At 38.9% G+C, this 19988-nt stretch overlaps 1 protein-coding gene across 2 annotated transcripts in view; it reads left to right on the top strand.

Moving 5' to 3' along the window:
* Positions 1-19988, top strand: part of LRP6 (LDL receptor related protein 6) — a 124555-nt gene that overhangs the window by 83013 nt on the left and 21554 nt on the right. For both annotated transcript variants that reach the window (XM_084507006.1, XM_084507005.1), the window contains exons 8-12: positions 8599-8815; positions 10486-10775; positions 12570-12796; positions 15070-15254; positions 17146-17472. In XM_084507006.1, the coding sequence (XP_084363132.1) occupies positions 8599-8815; positions 10486-10775; positions 12570-12796; positions 15070-15254; positions 17146-17472 (1246 nt within the window). The remainder of the gene's footprint in view (positions 1-8598; positions 8816-10485; positions 10776-12569; positions 12797-15069; positions 15255-17145; positions 17473-19988) is intronic.

The raw sequence follows: 19988 nt of genomic DNA, 5'->3' as shown, positions 1-19988 counted from the left end.
TTCCTAGTTTGTGCTGGCTTAGTCACTCATTGGACTGTTCTATGAACCAGTTGGACTTGCTAAAACAGCAGAAAACACCCTTTTCTTTTTCCTCTACAAAAACAATCAAACGAAAAAAAAATCAAGTATAGTTACTCATGGAGGAGTTAGTTACTCATAGAGGAGTCTGGCAAGCACCAAGTTCAGCAGAGAGCTTGGTAAAAATAAGAAGTTCCTTAGGGGATGGTACTGGAACTAAGTCCCTTGGGAATGCAGAGGAGAGAACAGGGGCTTTTGCCCATGTTCAAGAGCATTAGAAGTTGTGTTGCCAAACTTAAAATTTTTAAAATTGTCTCCCAAAACCACCATGGAGGTTCATGTTGGTTTCAGCTAGCTTACTTTGCTTCCTGTGAAGTATGAATATAGTGTTCTTGTGAAGTATGAATATAATTACTCATCAGACTTAGCTTACAAATGGTAAGCTGCAAAATTGCAGTAATTAGCCTACTTTTGATCCTCTGTTTGTACCCATATTCTCTTATTCTCTTTTAGCCTATGCCCACATAACAGAATACCCTCAGACCATTGCTGCTCCACCTTGTGTATTTATAAAAAAAAAATAATTTCCATAGCCAAGCATCTTCATTTACCTATGAAAATCTCTTCTCATCCTGTTCATTTCAGCTCATTTTTTGTCTTAGCCTGCTCTTCATAAATGCAGGATTTTTTTTTGTATTGCATGAGATTTCCTACAAGGTGTCATAGTTGATTGTCACAGTGGTAATAAATGTAAACTCTTTTCTTTGTCTTCTTATCACTTCACCTGACTTCCAACATTTTTATTGAAAACTCAACTTTTTTTTTTTTCTTTTCCTAAAATTAGATTCCACTATCGAGAAAATAATTCTGTTGTTGGCGTCAATTGATCAGGGAGCTAGGAAAGTTGTCCTATTATGAAAGAAATGGGCTTGTACAGTGTCTGTAGTATGATAGAAAGGTCTATTTATGAAATTAATCTCTTCTGTTTCTGCATATTTATCTTCACTACAGTCCTATTAGGAATATTATCCATGCTCAGGGAAAATAATATTTTGAATTCTTTGGAAAAATAATTAGAGCTCAAAAAGAAATAGAGGGTGTTGGGAACTGTTAAATTAAAAATTGGTAATGGATATTATAGAACAATTTGTAGTAAGAAATTGTAGAGTTGGCCGGAGGCACTCTGTTTCTGAAGCAAATATAAAGGGCTCCAGGTATCCTTTCTGTTTATTTCTCAGAATTTTACTTCAGTGAAGAGACATCTTTCCATTTTGTATCTGCAATGCTTCTTGCCTCTTTGGAATAGGGGGAAAATGCTGTTGCCAGTAAGTTAATGGCATTAACAGAATGATTTCCTTAAAATAAGTTTGAAGTTTTGACTGCTCAGCCAAATGGGGTATATAGTTGATCGTGTCTTTTTTTTTTTTTTTTTTTTTTAATGGGAAGACTAATAAAATTAGAAATTTAGACAAGATGTCTAATTTTTCCTCTTTTTGAGGTGCTGCTTTATAGCAGGTCTATGTTTTAATTGTGTGATATTACTGCAGCCACAACAGTAAAATCATTCTGGTCTGGTCTGATCATGTTGCTTAAAAAAGCAAGATGGAAATACATAGTTCACTAAATCAGACTGAAAAAAATGTTAATGTGATGTTCAGAAGGCATTCTAGCTATCTCTCAAAGTTGTTTTTGAGAGATGCTGTCCCACTTTTCTTTTTTCCTTAATCAAATAGATTTAATGAGTTAGTGTTGTTTTTCACTTCTCTGATATAGTAAGATTCACATACATTTAGGTGGAAGATGAATAGTCACATCCTTGATTAGCAGTGTCATGAACTGAGTCAATGAGTTTCATCAAAGAAACAGTACATGTAAGTATTTATCATTGCATAATATAGGCTGAAATAACTAAGCTTAAACCTTGAATATTTCTTAACTATTTTAGGTATAATTCAGGCCTTGCTCAAGATCTTCTGTGTTATTTAGAAATATATATATAAAAAAAATATATATATATATATATATATATATTTATATATATATTTATATATATATATATGTATTGAATTTGGTATCTCATAGCTGTCTTAGAGTAACACTTTTTTGCAAACATCTTATGCAGAACAGTAGTGTTAATGGTCAACTCACTAAAAACTGACTTTTTCACCTCATTGCTTTTCAATTATTTCTGTTCCTAGAATGCATTAACAAGAGCAATGCTGAAATTGTGGAGGTGGTAATGCTTTCTCATCTGTTTCTGCTCTTCCAAACTATTGCAAGAAACCCAACTTGCTGTTAAAGTGACTTGAGATTTTAATGTCTACTCAGGAAGAGTTGTCCATCTTCCCCCTTTCCCCTTTATCCCCCCCCCCCCCGATATTTCCTTTGCATAAGTCTGTGCCAAATGGCTTCCTTTATTTTTTTATTTTTTTTTTTTTTTTTTTTTTAGTGCCGTAAGGTTAACTCTATATTCTTGTAAGTGATCTTTAATTTTTTGAAGATACAGTGGTACCAGTCATTGTTTGTAAATTGTTTTTTGATTATTGGCTTCTTCTATTCAAAACATCCTGAGAGAGCGCATAGTATGCATGGTATTTAAATGCTTCCTGATTATTTATAAGTACACCTAAAATTAAACTGTACTCATGAATTAAGGTGAAAGACAACAGTTTGCACATTCTCACCCTGCTTATGGAACTGGGTTAATTATGCGTCAATCCTATCAGCTTTGTATAATTGTCTCCCAAATTTGTATTGGAAAGTGTGCTTTTCCTAGTGCCTGCATGCTGTCTTCTCCTTCTGGAGCTGTCGATACTGAAGCTGTGTAGCACCTTGTAGACATGGGCTCTTGTGCTTGATGTTGGTCTAAGTATGGCCTAACTGGTGGAAGGGGATGGGGAGCAGGATGTGGCCCTCACTATCCATGAAGAACTGGTTGGTGACCTGCTATGGCACTTGGATGTGCACAAGTTGATGGGGCCGGATGGGATCCACCCAAGGGTACTGAGGGAACTGGCAGAGGAGCTGGCCAAGCCACTGTCCATCATTTATCAGCAGTCCTGGCAATCAGGGGAGGTCCCAGTTGACTGGTGGCTAGCAAATGTGACGCCCATCTACAAGAAGGGCCGGAGGGCAGACCCAGGAAACTACAGGCCTGTCAGTTTGACCTCAGTGCCAGGAAAGCTCATGGAGCAGATCCTCCTGAGAGTCATCACACAGCACTTGCAGGGCAAGCAGGCGATCAGGCCCAGTCAGCATGGCTTTATGAAAGGCAGATCCTGCTTGACGAACCTGATCTCCTTCTGTGACAAAGTGACGTGCTTGGTGGACGAGGGAAAGGCTGTGGATGTGGTCTACCTTGACTTCAGCAAGGCTTTTGACACCGTTTCCCACAGCATTCTCCTCAAGAAACTGGCTGCTCTTGGCTTGGACTGGCGCACGCTTCGTTGGATTAGAAACTGGCTGGGTAGCCGGGCCCAAAGAGTCGTGGTGAATGGAGCCAAGTCCAGTTGGAGGCCAGTCACTAGTGGCGTCCCCCAGGGCTCGGTGCTGGGGCCGGTCCTCTTTAATATCTTCATTGATGATCTGGATGAGGGCATCGAGTGCACCCTCAGTAAGTTCGCAGATGACACCAAGTTAGGTGCGTGTGTCGATCTGCTCGAGGGTAGGAAGGCTCTGCAGGAGGATCTGGATAGGCTGCACCGATGGGCTGAGGTCAACTGCATGAAGTTCAACAAGGCCAAGTGCCGGGTCCTGCACCTGGGGCGCAATAACCCCAAGCAGAGCTACAGGCTGGGAGAGGAATGGTTGGAGAGCTGCCAGGCAGAGAAGGACCTGGGAGTGATGGTGGATAGTCGGCTGAATATGAGCCAGCAGTGTGCTCAGGTGGCCAAGAAGGCCAACGGCATCCTGGCTTGTATCAGAAACAGTGTGGCCAGCAGGGCTAGGGAGGTGATCGTCCCCCTGTACTCAGCTCTGGTGAGGCTGCACCTCGAGTACTGTATTCAGTTTTGGGCCTCTCGCTACAAGAAGGACATGGAGGTGCTTGAGCGGGTGCAGAGAAGGGCGACGAAGCTGGTGAGGGGCCTGGAGAACAAGTCCTACGAGGAGCGGCTGAGGGAGCTGGGCTTGTTTAGCCTGGAGAAGAGGAGGCTCAGGGGCGACTTAATCACTCTCTATAGGTACCTCAAGGGAGGCTGTAGTGAGGTGGGGGTTGGTCTGTTCTCCCACGTGCCTGGTGACAGGACGAGGGGGAATGGGCTAAAGTTGCACCAGGGGAGTTTTAGGTTAGTTGTTAGGAAGAACTTCTTTACTGAAAGGGTTGTTAGGCATTGGAACAGGCTGCCCAGGGAAGTGGTGGAGTCACCATCCCTGGAGGTCTTCAAAAGACGTTTAGATGTAGAGCTTAGGGAAATGGTTTAGTGGGGACTGTTAGCGTTAGGTCAGAGGTTGGACTCGATGATCTTGAGGTCTCTTCCAACCTAGAAATTCTGTGATTCTGTGATTCTGTAACAGGAGCAGACAGTTTCTGTTTTTAGCATCCCCTCAGTACTGTGGATATGCGCTGGTGTGCCTCTGCCTAGCCTCCCCTACAACTGGCCTTGGTCTGCTAGCCCTGAGCACAGGCTGCTGGTCCTGTTTGGAGCCCTGTGCAGCTTTGCCAGGGCTCCCACATTAGCTCTAACCAGAGCTGAATATTATTTTCACAAATGAGGCAGGTGTAATGATTGAGATCTAGACTTAAACCAATCAAATAACATATGTAAATTACCAAACATTCAAACTTATTAGAAAGGTAAATTCACTGCATTAGTCTATTTGTCACAGTTACTACTAGCATTCAAGAGTGAATTGAATCCAGGGTATCTGGCAGCAAGAAAGACCCTTGGAAAATATCACTTTGCAATCCAGTCTGTAGCTTTAATATAGAAACAATGCTTCAAAGATTTTTTATCGTTAGTGTAGACTGTTAAATACAGCATCTTAAAATATGAACACATTTTCATCACCAGTTCATCTATTTGAATATGTTGCATTTTTGAGGCCATAGGTTTGTATTCATTATTGTTCTAGGATAAACAAAACTCTTATCCTACAAGCAGGCTGTTTGACATTTCTCTGAGGCTGTTTAATTTTTGTACTTCGTTTAATTTTTTTTTTTTTTTTGTGCAACTTCTCACTCTTTCAGTAAAGGTAGTGTTTGTGGTTATGCCACATCTGTTTCCTGTTGTAGTCTATATTCTCACTGTGGTTTGCAGTATTCAGAATGTGAAACCCACACCACATTGTGGTTACAGCAGCATAAACCACTGGAAGCACTGCCTCACAGTAGAAGGTGGGTTTCTCACAGGGGGATTTAGTGGTGCTATGCTTCACTGTGGTCAGCTGATCCATCTGGGCCAGAGAAAGGGAATGAATACATAAAGCGGTATCAGCTGGGACTCGATTGTCACCTGATTTTCAGTCCATAGGAAGATTGTGCTAAACTTCTTTGGAGTGCATTGATTACTGATTGTGTCTTTTTATTTGTGTCATTTATTATATATGTTTTATGTGTCATCCCTATATCCCTTGTCACTTTCCATCCGCCTTACACCAGACTGTTTGATACTGTAGCCTATTGAAGAAATTCTATTCAATTCTCCTAAAATACAGCCAAAGAGAGTGTAGACAGCATGGTGCCATGAAAAAAAATTCCTATGATGGTACCCAGCTGCTAGTGAACAGATGTTGATATTAAATAATATCACACAGATGTGTGATATCAGGTAAGATTGCAGTGACGGAAGGGCAGCAGGTATGTGTAAGTATTTTCACATAAGTGTCTGTTTGGTCTAGCTGGCATAAAGCTGGCTTTCAAAATAACCTGTATGTGGCAAAGCACAAATTTAATATAAGCAGATAGTTAATATTCAAGTCCTCCCATCTCTTTTCCTGAGTTTCAGAAGCTTATTTAAAGTTTACCAGAGAAAGTTCACCTTACACTGTATGCCTTCCAGCTAATTCTTTTAGCTGGTAGTTAAGCACTCCCTAAATACAGAAGTTTATTCTTTTTATAAGTACAAGGCAAAAAGTGTAGTAGCTTAAGATAGTGCTTCGTGGTAGTGATATTTTGCTGGTTATTACTGTGTTTTCAGTCAGCTTTGCAACATCCATCAGTTCCACATAGCTGGTTGGTTTGCTTAGCAAGCACTAATTGCCATATATTAATTAGTTGCAAGCAAATGGCTTGTCTCAGTAGTTTAAAGGGGAGGGGGAAACAAGTCATCCTAGAAATTTAAGAGGTGTGTCGTGGTTGGAGAGGGGGTGGTAGGCAAAGGGGATCAACAGTTTTCTTGGTGGTAGTGATGGTTTCTTAAAGAGGTAGTGGGGTAACGCATTGTAACTCATGGTTTACCTTATGGATGTTAAATGTGGGTCCCTCGTTCTAAAGTTAACCATTACTCTGTTGTTTAGCAACCTCATTTATCAAAACAGAACACAGGAGGCATGCTGCTAGGAAATGAGAGAGAGCCAGCAGATGCTGACAATTTCTGAAATAGAATAAATGGAAGAGCAGAGCTTGTTTTCAAAAGGAAGTCCAGAAATTAGGCAATTATGCTGGGCTCTGAGCCCAGCTAAACAATCTGTGATAGGAAAAGCTGTGTTTGGAATTGGTTATCAGTGTAAAGGACAAGTTGCAGCTTTAGGATGGTAAACGCACCCTAGTACAAAGTGAAGCTGCCAAGTACTGTGCTTGACTCTCGAAAGTATCTTAGTGAGAACACAGGAAAAAAAAGTTTCACCAGGTAATGGTCGTCTTATTTTTTGTGAAGCATGCGCATTAGTGCATGTGTAGAAGCTTGCTGTATATACTACTAGACCGAAGATTTTTTGGTAAGCCAATTCCACAGAGTAATTATAAGCTGTTTAAAACATGGAGCTTATTCCTACAAACCAACAAGCATGCAAAGCCTCTTTCATATTTCTGTAGGAACTGTGCTTGTAAAGATTTGATTCTCATTCTAACATACTGAGAGTAAATATAATAGCATTTACAAGTTTGACAGAACACAGATTTAAGGTAGAATTTAATTATTCTGAAGATTATAACATTTTCTTCCACTTTTTAAGTAAACTTTAAAATAGTTTATTTTATTAATCTGCGCATTATGCCATGTGCAGAGAAAGGTATGGGTTCCATTTCTGTTTCTCTATTCCTTTCCTCACTCCCCATCTGCTCTCTGATAGGCAAAGGTAAGGGGCGCTCTCCAAGCTAGCCTTTTCATTTCTCATATGCTAGGAAATTCTTCTGGCAGCAAAACATCATCCATCTAGCCAAGTTATTAATCCAATTGATCCTGAAGGTTGTTATTGTTCAAATCTTTGTATTTGAGCCATGGGAAGAATGAGTAATCACACAGACTTGTCTATGACTATCCAATTCCACTAAGGTAAGGGTAAGAGAGAGATCTGAAAACAGCAGTATAGTAAGTCACCCCTTTTCAGTTCTTAAGTTGGAACATCCTTGGGATGTGGGAAGGGTGTATTAATGTTTCAGGGATTAGTGTGCTACTTTGAATATTTGGTTTGAATTTTGTGAATCACATTGCTTTGGGAAGTTCTTACAATAAGGAGATTTTTTTTTTCCTTTTTTTTTTTTTTTTTTTTTTGGAAGGGTAGTATGCATGACTGCTAAAATGTTTCCTATAAAATTAGAACAAGTAGAAATACTTCAGAAGGAACTTCTCTATATATCCTGCTTCGTAATCCTATAAAACTGCAGTGCTGAATCATTTTTAAGCTTCTCAAAATATAACTCTCCACTTCAATATCACTTAAACATGCATACCTATGTTTAATTAATCCTTTTGGTGCCTCTTTGAGGAAGTTAGGTATTACTTCTTCCTAGCAATACAGGAAAATGACACAGTGAATTCAAGTGTTTTGATCAAAGGCGTGCAATTATTTACAGAGTGTTAGTGTTCCTTCTAGCGCAAAAAAACACTGAACTTGATTGTGGAGAATGTAAAACTGGTTCTTTGTTTAGATTTGGAAGTATGATTCTATAGATCTTCCTATTTGGCTCCCAGAATTTGTGGGGCCTCCTCTTATTGCTATCTGTAACCTGGACTAAGCTCATTTGGGGAGGGACTGTGGACTACAACATGCTGAGCTAGGACTCCCTAACATTGTAAGCTTGTCTTCATTTGTGTAAAACACAGCATCTCCCATTTAAAACTGAGCCAAGAGAGGTAAGTCAGAAATAAAAGAGAAACAATGTGTAACAGGCACACATAATATAGTTTGTAAAGCAAATATAAGGAGTGTTGTGTTATTATTTCACATTATGATCTGCTTATGAGAATAGCCTTAATATGTAAGGCTATGCATAAGGGATCCTCCATGGCTTTTAAAATAACTACCTGTTAAAATAGTCTTGTTTCATTAGGTTGCTGTGTAACATTGATAGCACTTCAGTGGGTCGGAGATTATTTTTGAGTTTGTGGTCTAAATGTGGAGCAGGTAATTAATCACTGATAAATAGCAACAGAATTATTCTGTATATATGGAAATGTTTGTGTTCATGTGTATCCATAGGTCATGAATGCTGATGGAACTGGGAGAAGAGTTCTGGTGGAGGACAAGCTGCCTCATATCTTTGGATTCACGCTGCTGGGAGACTATGTTTATTGGACAGACTGGCAAAGACGCAGTATTGAACGTGTACAAAAACGAACAGCAGAAAGAGAGATCATCATAGATCAACTGCCTGATCTAATGGGCCTCAAAGCTACAAATGTCCGCCAGATAATTGGTGAGTGAGAATGCAAATAAGGCCGGTAAAATAAAATAAGAAATTTCAGCAGTGCTCTTCTAGAGGTATCACTTTATACCAGGTCAGATTTTTAGAAATGGGCAGAATCCAGTTTTTCACCTAATAATTGCAGTTCAATGGCATGGGGTAGGTATTTTGTGAGGTCCTTCAGTTCTCTAACTTGGCAGAATAACAAGATGGAAAACAAACAAGCACCCCCAAAATAGGTAATTTTCTACTGCTTAGGTAACTGGAGTATCTCATAGGTTCAAGACTATCCTGGATCCAATAAGAAGAGAAGAAGAATCAAGGAAAATGAGGACTTCTCTTTTTAACAGCCAGCTATTAGATTAGCCTAGCTGGTTATGAAACTGCAGCTGTAGCAGATTTTCATCCTGCGATCTGAACGTTGGTTTGCAAAAGCTAAGAATGAGCCTGTTAGTCTGTTCACTGCTTTTCATATGAATACTGCAAAATCATCTTTAACAATAACTAAAAGTACTTCTGTCCTGTGGTGTCTGTGGAATAAATATGCAGGATCTAGCTTTAAATTGGCTTCCAAAATACTGGTAGCAGCAGAGCTGTGGCATCACCAAGATCATCACATTCCCTGAATATCCTGCTTTGTGTGTAGGGCTTGCGGTTTCTTGCTGCCATGTCTGGATTGTACCCCAGGGAATTAGTTAAATGTAGTTGACATGTATCTTTGCATTGCTACTACCACATTAACGTGCCCAAAGGCACATGTGTTTTAAAAACAGCCCTCTTTCCAGCTGTATGGCTAATTGAGCTTGGTAGTGGTGGGTGGATTTCCAGCATGTGCAAGTACACATCTTAGTATTGTGAAGAGCTGTTTTACCAGCATCCTGGAGAAAAGAGGCCATTAAATGGATGTGAAAATTGTATAATGGCTTTGATTAGAAGGGACCTTAAAGACTACCTAGTTCTAGCCCCTCTTCCATGGGCTAAGACACCATGGGAACAAGTTGCCCAGAGCCTCATTCAACCTTGCCTTGAACATCTCCAGGGATGGCACACCCACAGTTTCTCTGGGCAAACTGTTCTCGTGCCTCACCACCCTCTGAGTGAGGAATTTCTTCCTTATATCTAAATCTACCGTCTTCCACTTTAAAACCATTACCCATTGGCCTACCACTACGTGCCCTTGTAAAAAAAAAAAAAAAAAAAAAAAAAGTCCCTTTCCAGCTTTCTTGTAGACCCACCTTAGGTACCATAAGGGGACCTACAAGAAAATAATCTCAAAATTTTCCATCTCTGGGAACACAATTGCAGTACGTAACTGGATCAGTGTACTGTGAAAGGTGTCAGAAATTTTGTTTGCTTTCTTATATACTTCCCTACTTCCCCTCCCTTCAGCACTTGTGTTGTTAATCAGGATCACCTACAGTTGTTGGAGTCTAGATCCCATCCCCTGTTGCTGGGTTTGTTTTATGGGATCAGGGAAAGAAGTGCAGGCTTTCCAGCCATATAGAGCAACATCCTTCCAAAGAACTAGAGGAAACAAGAATGAATTAATTCAGAGAACAAAAGGTGAAAAATTGTATGTATTTCTTAAAGGCCTCATATTTGTTGATAGATGTGAGAAATGACTTCATCTTCCAAATGAAGTCAGTTTGTAATGATTGCTTTTGCTTTTGTTGCATGCTTAGGTACAAACCCATGTGCAGAGGATAACGGCGGTTGCAGCCATCTCTGTCTGTACAGACCACAAGGCCTTCGCTGCGCTTGCCCGATAGGCTTGGAGCTCATCAATGATATGAAGACCTGCATTGTCCCAGAGGCTTTCCTGCTGTTTTCTCGGAGAGCAGATATCAGACGGATCTCTTTAGAAACGAACAACAACAATGTCGCTATTCCACTCACCGGAGTTAAGGAAGCTTCTGCTCTAGATTTTGATGTGACAGATAATCGAATTTACTGGACTGACATTTCATTGAAGGTAGAGATGAAAGATATTTCCAGTTATTCTGTGTTGGCTATAAAGTTGCCGTAAGATTCTTGTGATAGTTAAGAGTGGATTGACAAATATGGTTTACAAGATTCAAGAGAGAGGTAGAACTGGTTCTACCTACAAAAGGCATATATGTTCACTATACTAGCAGTATTCTCTCATGCAAATAATTTATATCTAATGTGTACATTTTCATATAAAGAAGAAGCTTGAAAAAATAAAGCTTTTTGGCAGAAAGCAGAGTGGAGTGCCAAGGGTCAGGTGGCTTTGTGGACGACAGATGTTTTGTCAAACACTTTGAGTGGGTAAAAGCCATGTTTTGGGTCAGAAAATGAAAATAGGTCTTACCTGTTCATTAACTCACATAACTATTGCATGTGAGACATATTAGAAGTCACAGGCTTTGTAAACCAGGTCTAGGCTCTAGACTAACCAAAGGAAAAAAAAGGGTTGAAAGGAGATGTTTAAATGTGGTGGCTGATGGAGTGACAGAAATCTGTCTGCTATCTCTCTTCTCAGTGAGTCTAGTTATTCACTTTGGGTTTTGTGGAGTGTAGATGTAGTCAGAATTGTGAACACCAAAAATGAGTTGTTAATAACATAGCATTTTCTGCAATTGGGTTAAAAAATTCTCCTGTGCAATGTACTCTAGGTTATCCTGCTTGGCAGGGGGGTTGGACTAGATGATCTTCAGAGGTCCCTTCCAACCTCTGCCATTCTGGGATTGTGAGACCCATGCAAACAATAACTGTTGGACCTTTACAACTGAAGAATCATACAAGTTAAAAACAAATTGTTTAAGTTAGTTTGAGAGAGGTGACATGACTGAACTATTTAGGTATGGTATTCATTCGAACTGTGTTTGAAATAAAAATAAAACAAGGATCCCCTCATCAATTTTTATGAGTGATAAAAATGAAGACTAAAAAATTTCCCTGACATGTGCTGTCACAAACTGGCATAATTAGCAAATAGCATCCGAACTGGGAAGTAAACCAAAAATCAAACTTTGAGTTAACTTCTCGTGTGTTGGGAATGTGACAGGTGTGTACAGAGGGCAATATTAAGGACAAAGAAAGGGATCCCATGTTTGCAAAATAGAATTTTGTATTAACATTAGTCCTTTACTTTCAGACTTATAATTGGTCATAGTAAATCACAGAATGCCTAAACTCTGAGACATTACTAAAACATAATTCTGGCTGTATTTGCTGTCACAGGCTGATCCATGATGGTGAGAGGTATAGGAAGTTTTTTGAATAAAAGTCCAAGAAGAAGTCATGCTTACTGAAACTAAATTAAGCCATCAGTACTGAAGCACTTGAAGTACTGAGCTAATCAGCTATTAGTTTGCTTTCTTCTATTTGTTGTTTTATCCCACACTTTCTCATTAGGCTGCTTTAAATATTGTTCTGTGCTATAGCATCAATGCTTTTGTATAGTCCTGGGAGAGTCAAAATATTTCCCCCTCAAAGTTGGCACCAAATTATTAAGGTCACTTTGGCATGTAGACTGCTTGATTGAACCAGACTAGTTATCCCATTTATTTCCCCAGGGAAATGATATTGTAATTGACACAGAATACTTTCATAGAATACAGTAAATCATTACTTCTGAATAGCAGTATTGTTTGCCTTGCAAATAAGTAGCATATTGTATGCTTCTCTTTCCTACAAGATGCCTAAAATCTGAAAGTGTTTAAAATGCAACAAAGAAAACAACCAGTCCAATGACAGACTGGTAAAATTTCTAATTTGCCTGTGTATCTTTGCATCCCCACAGACCATCAGCAGAGCATTTATGAATGGCAGCGCACTGGAACATGTTGTAGAGTTTGGCTTGGATTACCCTGAAGGCATGGCTGTAGATTGGCTGGGGAAGAACTTGTATTGGGCTGATACTGGAACAAATCGCATAGAAGTGTCAAAGCTGGATGGACAGCATCGACAAGTGTTGGTGTGGAAAGATCTCGACAGTCCCCGGGCACTGGCGTTGGACCCTGCTGAGGGGTAACTTGCTGATTTAATTTTATGTTTATGAACATTGAAAACAACATCCTAATGCTTCCTCTAGGGCATGTTAGTTAGGCATTGCATATAAATCCTGAGAGAACTGAGCTGGGGAATATAACCTGGTAATTTAGAACATGAGGGCTGAAGGAATATACTCTTAATGTCCTGAATAATCATTGAGAATATTGCACAAAAAATCTGAGAAGCTCATTAAAAAGAGATTATATATAAGTTTTTTATTTAATCGCAGAATCAAAGTAGTCTTAGGTTTATGGAACTCATTAACTAGAAAAGGGGCATTGTATTGAAAAGAAAATATTTGCCCTTTTAAAAATGAGTGGTGTAGGTTTTTGTGTGGGTTGTGGTATTTTTGTTTGTTTGTTTAACAAATTACAATCCAATAAAGGTATTAAATGATTTAACTTGAGAATGGGAGGAGTGAAGCTTACTGTCTGAGAATAAGGGAAAAGTTATTTATTTATTTATTTTTCAGATAAGGGAGCCTATATTTTTGTTGGTATGGACAAGGAAAGCAAAGGCAGAGAAATGGTGGAAATAATTTGGAAATAATTATACATACCTATCACCAAAAAGAAAGATTTCCTGAGGAAAGTGGGGGGGGGGGGGGAAGGAGAGAAGGGGGTAGGCAAAGCAGCAAGGTAAAACAATTTAACTTCTGAAATAGCTCTTCTACTGTGAAATGCTTATTAGACATTAACTAATCACTGCAAAACCTTTTTGAGGTTATATCAGTATTATATTATCCTTATTTTACAAATGAAGGAACATAAAGCATTGTTTTACAAATATGAGGATTTCATTTTCAAGTGCTATGAAATTATCTCAGTTTCCAGTGACACTGCAAGAGTTACAGAAATGCTGAAAAAACCTCAGCATCTTGCAGACGTGTTCCTCTTGCTTCATTTCAACAAGGTGATGGCAACTGTTACCTTCATGCTTTGTTGAACCAAGTTCCACAGTCTGCCCAGTGGAGGACACAGATGAGGTTCAGGCCTGATATGTCAGGGATTGCCTGGAATCATACATCAAAGAGCATCTGAGACAAATTGCTAGATCCAGCTATTCAGTTGGAGCAAAAGGTTGCTACGGATGATTTGAGTTTTATGCTGGGAACAGTTTTTTTCAAAGATTGGTATAATTAAATGTTTTTGTCTCTTCGCTGCAGTCAGAACAAAATTAGTTTAGATTTGGGCCAAACTACCTGTGTCTTCACTTGTTCTATAGCTGAGCCATGTCATTGTAGCTTATAAGGACATTTTCATGGCACTGCTACCACTGGGATGATTCTAACACACAGGTTCATGCTGTACACAACTTGCAGAATTTTTACGTATTAGAAATGAAAATTACTAAGTATTCCTGGTGTCTAAAGAAAAGCTTACACTTGATCAACAGTTTCTGAAGTAACCTTTCACACTGTGTGATTGGTTGAAATTAAAGGAATGGGTATTTGCTACAAAGTTATTCAAGAAGTTAACAGTGGCTAGCTATGTCTCATTTTAAAAATGGTATTGGCTTTAAATTTTGGAAGAAGCATCTAATTACTTGACACCAAATGTCAATTATACAGTCCTCTCTACTGTACAGCGCCTAAAGAAAAGGTACGCATGCACAAGTTCTTGCTTCTGCCAAATGGGTCATAAATTGTTGTGTGAATATGCAAGAGTTTGTACTTCTGCTTCAGTGGAAATGCTCTACAGTGTTGTGTTGCTCTGCCCTCAGCTGAAATACAATGCGCTCTTACATAGCTGATTGACATAGTTGCGTGGAGATGAGCAATGGCACGTATTAACAGAAATATTATGCATTTCTAACTTTTTTTTATTCCTTCATTTGAGGGACAGTGGAATAAAACCAGAAACCAAGTGCCATGGAAAGTACCTTGCTTAAATAGTCACTTAAATAAGTGAATGTGCCCAACAGCCAGCCTTTTGCCTCCTAACTGGTGCACATGTATTAGTTAAGATGGAAGTTTTTTCATACAAAACTTGCTATTGAAAATCCATGTCCAACTGAAAAAAATAGTGTTGGGAGAATTTTGAGGAACCTGACTCATTTCATTACTTGTATTTTGAAAAAAAATAAAATAATATATATATATATTTAGTGTAATGGAACCTAATAAATGCTCACATTTCTAACTCCTGTTTTCTCATACTCTTTCTAAGGATTTTTGTTTGTGGTCTGATTTTTTTTTCCCTTGAATTTTCTTTTGGATAAATGTGATTTTTTTTTGGACTTTTATTCAGGTTTATGTACTGGACTGAATGGGGTGGTAAGCCGAAGATTGATAGAGCTGCTATGGATGGCAGTGAGCGGACTACTCTTGTACCGAATGTGGGACGTGCTAATGGCCTAACTATTGATTACGCTAAAAGACGACTGTACTGGACCGACCTCGATACCAACCTGATAGAATCCTCCAACATGCTGGGTGAGCTCCAGAGCCCTGGGCAGCCTCACAGGGATACTGCTGCTCTTTCACACTACCCTGTGGCAAATTATTGCTTGAATAATGCAGAGATACATGTCTTAAAGCAAAAAACAGATTTTTCCCAAACTTACACATCTCTACTATTTGCTTCTATAATTTATGTTAATGCAACAAATTATTTAGTCAGGGCTTGTTTTTCTTGTAAGTAATACAGTTGCTCACAAAGTTAAAATTATTCAAGCTGTATATGTTTTCAGTTAAATGTAGGACAAAGCTGTCAACTTTCAGTGTTTTGGAGACTCTTGTTTTTCTGCTCCAAAGTGTGTTGGCAAATACATAACAAACACTTCATCTGTAGAAAGGTAGAGAGAAAGCCAAGATAACAACAGCATATTGGACCGTTTTCACAATGTAATTTAATACAATTTGGTTTTTAATCTTTGTTGGTATCCTCAGGGTTCAGGCATTTTTCCTAGTATTCTGCATGCAAAGGAGCTTTCTTGGCTAGTACAGGGGTGCTCTCTGTCACACAAGGGTCTGTATAATTTTTATAAGCTGCTTCTTAAAGCTTAATAAAGGTGGAATATATTATTCTTTCATTCTCCCAAGGGTAGTGTGCTGTGTACCCACACCCTATCAGGTTTGCCCAGTATCATGTTTATGACATCTCTGCAACCACAGGAGTGGACTGCCTTGTTGTGTGCCAGATTATTCAGATTAGCTTTCTTACTAGCTGATATTTAAGGCTAAAGGAATTTGTCTACTTTAAACAGTACATTAGCAATAGTGGAACAAAGCTAGAAAAAGATCAAAACAGGAAAATGCATTACTAGGAATTATATGTAATATAAAAGCTTTTCTTCAGCCTTATGTATTTTTGGTGTGCTGTTGAAGCTGACTTAGTGGTCTCCTGTGTACTGTGGAACTGGACACAGAATTAGAATTTCATCTTTCCTGTGCCTGTGGCTAATGATAGCAAAGTGCAGGGCTGTGTATTCTCTTCCCTGTGCAAAGAGGGAGTGACTTCTTGCTTCATAATCTCCCATTCATTTTCTGTGACTAGACAGCATTTAATTACCCCATGGTAATTAAATTGTTTAAATCAATGTGGTTGAAATCTCCTCCCATCTCCCCTCCTGCTCCATATTCTTCTTTGTAAGGTCTCTTAACCTTCCCCCAGCGTACACTATTAACTGTTTCCTACCTTGAGCTTCAGACTGTTCCATCCTGTTATGGCATTTCAGAGACTGATTAGTTTAACCTTGTACATTTAATTTTTCTCATAATACAATGTAGAACCTTACATTAAATATACATTGTAATTAATTACATTTATTTTTATATAATTAATTAATATTTATATTAATATTATTTATATATAATTAATTAATTAAACATTTATATAAATATTAATTGTACATTTACATTGTAGAATCTTGCCTGTTATTAAGCTCATAACAATTCTGTCCCCGTAAGCAATGGGCAGTGACCCGAGTGTGGTTCCAGAGATGCTGAATTGGGAACGCGGGATCTTGACACTATCTCCTTCAGTGTGCTCCTGTTCCTTGCGGGGAGGAGGGAAAGGTCAAAAAAGAACCCAGTTATGTTTTGAAACTGTAGCTTTTTTCTTTCTTTAATAGAATATGTTCTGTTCTGTGAACCACAAGCAGGATTGGCGCTGTTCTGTGGTACGCTCTCGGACTTCAAGATGACCTTCTGAATATTGAGCATTGCTTTATAATTTACTTCTGTAACTTTTAAAGTAATCACATTTTAGCCTTTCTGTGAAGGAGACACGTCTAAAGCATTAACCAGCATCCATTTCTTCCCCAGATAATTTCTGCTAATTTTTTTTGATAATTTTTTTTTTTTTTTTTTTTTTTGGAAACAGGCCTTGACCGTGAGATTATAGCTGATGACCTGCCTCACCCATTTGGCCTGACTCAGTATCAGGATTACATTTACTGGACAGACTGGAGCCGGCGTAGCATTGAACGAGCCAACAAGACCAGTGGCCAGAACAGAACTATCATCCAAGGGCATTTGGATTATGTTATGGACATCTTGGTCTTCCATTCGTCCAGGCAGGCAGGCTGGAATGAGTGTGCCTCTAGTAATGGTCACTGCTCTCATCTCTGCTTAGCAGTCCCTGTTGGTGGTTTTGTCTGTGGGTGCCCAGCTCACTACTCCTTGAACGCTGACAACAGGACTTGTAGCGGTAAGCCGTAATGAAGGAAAATGAAATACAGTCACAGATGTGTTTACTGACAGATACAAGCATAGTACTCACAGGAAAAAAAAAAAAGCGCTTTATTTTTGCATGAGATGATCAGGCTTGCTTTTCTGATAGGCCAAGTTAAATCTGGTTTCTATTTTTAATACTGAGCATGTATTTGAAAAATATTTGGTATCCTACCCACCTTTTCTTAGTACAAAGCAGGGTATTTGACTGGATAGAGATTGCAATAAAGACATGTATTTTACAATATAATTGTATAGTACTAAAATCCTACTGATTTGAGAAGATAGGTATTAAAAGGAAAAAAATCTTGCAACAGACCAATATCTCAGGAAAATAGACAAAAACAGCTCTAATGAATCTTGTCAGTGACTCAGCGAGCTAAATTTGTGTAAGTAAGAAAGCTGGAAATGCTTTTGTTTTCATTATCTGACTGACAGCATTCCTCAAGTGCTTAGTTGCTTATTAATTTTTCTTTATTTCTAATCTTGCCTGATGTAAAAGATATGTGGTCGTTTGTGTAGACTCTGGACTTTGCATAGCCTTTAGGTGGGTCAAGATTGAATTCTGTAGTAGTTCTGTTTGCTGGCTGAGGAGATGCTGTGGTGGGTCACTTGTACACCTAAAGGTGTTTCTTGCTCAGTGAGGCTCAGCTCAGCTGCACTGCCTCCACAGCACTGCACATTTCTGATCTCAGTGCAGCCAAGCCCCATTTTTCTTTATTGTTGTGCAGAATATGAACCACAAGGCCCCTCAGGCTGTGTGTAATTAGTTTCTAACCAAATAATTTATCCATCTCTCAATAACTGGCTGCCAGTGAAGCACTCATAATTTTGGCAGGCATACTGGATGGCTGATTTCCACTGGTGTCATTCAGATTAGTCAGTGGGTTAAGAGATTCATGGTACAGAGAGACAGATTGTATCTTGTCTGCATTATGCCCAAGTAGAGAGATCCAACTGTTGTTTTAAAGCCAAAAGCAGGGTAGCCTGCTCCATGAATGCCATCTCATGGAATTTTTTGAAAATCATGCTTTTTGGAAAAGTCTGCTGTATCCCCCCATTGTGTGTTCTGCGCTCTTTCTTTCTGTTTTTGTTACAAAGGATGCTTGCCTGGCAGCTGGATTTTTGTACTTGAATGTTCTCACACCTTTCTGCAGGTTAGAAGCACAGCTGGCACCACTCTAGTGGTTACTGTGATGTTGTAGGTGGAGGAATTTGACTTCCACTGGAGAACAAGTAGCAAATTGATAAAAGGTCGTGTTTTCCTGTGAAAATGCTCTCTTTACAAAGGAGAAGAAAAATAGGAAAGGAAGAAGAAAAATATAGGAAACAATTGTGAGCAAACAGAACTGTCTCCCTGCAGCATGTTTTGGTCTTTCATGAGGTATTAGGAGTTTTCCTTCTGCTATGTTCAAATCTGGTAACTTTCTGGCTTTTTATTTGTAAGTAATTGGAGACTACAGCTTCTCTACTTATAATTTAATTTTTCTCTTGGCCATTATAATTGGAGCATGAATCGTTTTAGCTTTCTCTTGCCTTTTTTACTTGCTTATATGTTTCTGAATATTATTATTAGCCCAAGCCCTGTCTAGAGGCCAGATCCTCCCTTCTGGATCACACTGCTCATGTGTGCATAGATTGGTTTGATTACAGGAAGGACATGCTGCCCTGACTAGATCTGTTATCTCATCAGACCTACCAAGTGCTGTGAAGTTTGAATGCATGTTACACAGGAGACATTCTCGTTATGCTCCATTTGCCTTTCAAAAATACAGTTAAAATATGTGACTATTGTGAGGTAGAATGATGAAGACTGTGAAGTGATTTCTCAAAACAGTACTTTTTCAGAGATGTGGGGACTAAAAGGGGGAAATTTTGCTGTTACTTTTTATTATAAGTCATCAATTCAAAGTTGGAAGCCAGGAAAACAGTGAGAGGACCTCTTTGGGGAAAAGATGGAAAAGATTTTAGGTGTTTATGACAGTATATTTGCCTGCACTCTTTTATCTTAAGCTTTTTTTTTTTTTTTTTTTTTTAACCTTGGCATTAGTCTCTTAATTGCTTGATAAGAATACTTACATCTTCCAAATCTATTATTTTGGTGTATATATCAGTATAAATTTTGGTTTGCCTTTTTTGGTTTTCTTTTACAGTTTAGAACTAAGTAGAAAAAATCTTTCTCCAAAATTATTGGAGAAACGTTTGGAGGAGAAATACAGGTTTTCCGGAAAGCAAACATACCTTACTGTTAGGCCTGATTGTTATAGGAAGTTAGGATTGAGTGTTAGTTGCCAAGGAAACTTCCCCCCACGCACTTTTTTTTTTTTTCTTCACAGCAGCAGAGAAATGTTCAAAGTGTATGCCTAAAATAACAGAGAGGTGATGATGTTCTGTGGGAAGGCTTTTGCCTACCTCCCCTTTCCAAGGTACAGCCTTACCTGTTTTACAGACTGGATTGAATGAGTGCAGTGTCCCGCTGCTAATCTCTCCAGA

The sequence above is a fragment of the Aythya ferina genome (genome assembly GCF_964211825.1).
Source record: "Aythya ferina genome assembly, chromosome: 1".
Classification (NCBI taxonomy): Eukaryota; Metazoa; Chordata; class Aves; order Anseriformes; family Anatidae; genus Aythya; species Aythya ferina.
This window is presented reverse-complemented; position numbering and strand designations above follow the sequence as displayed.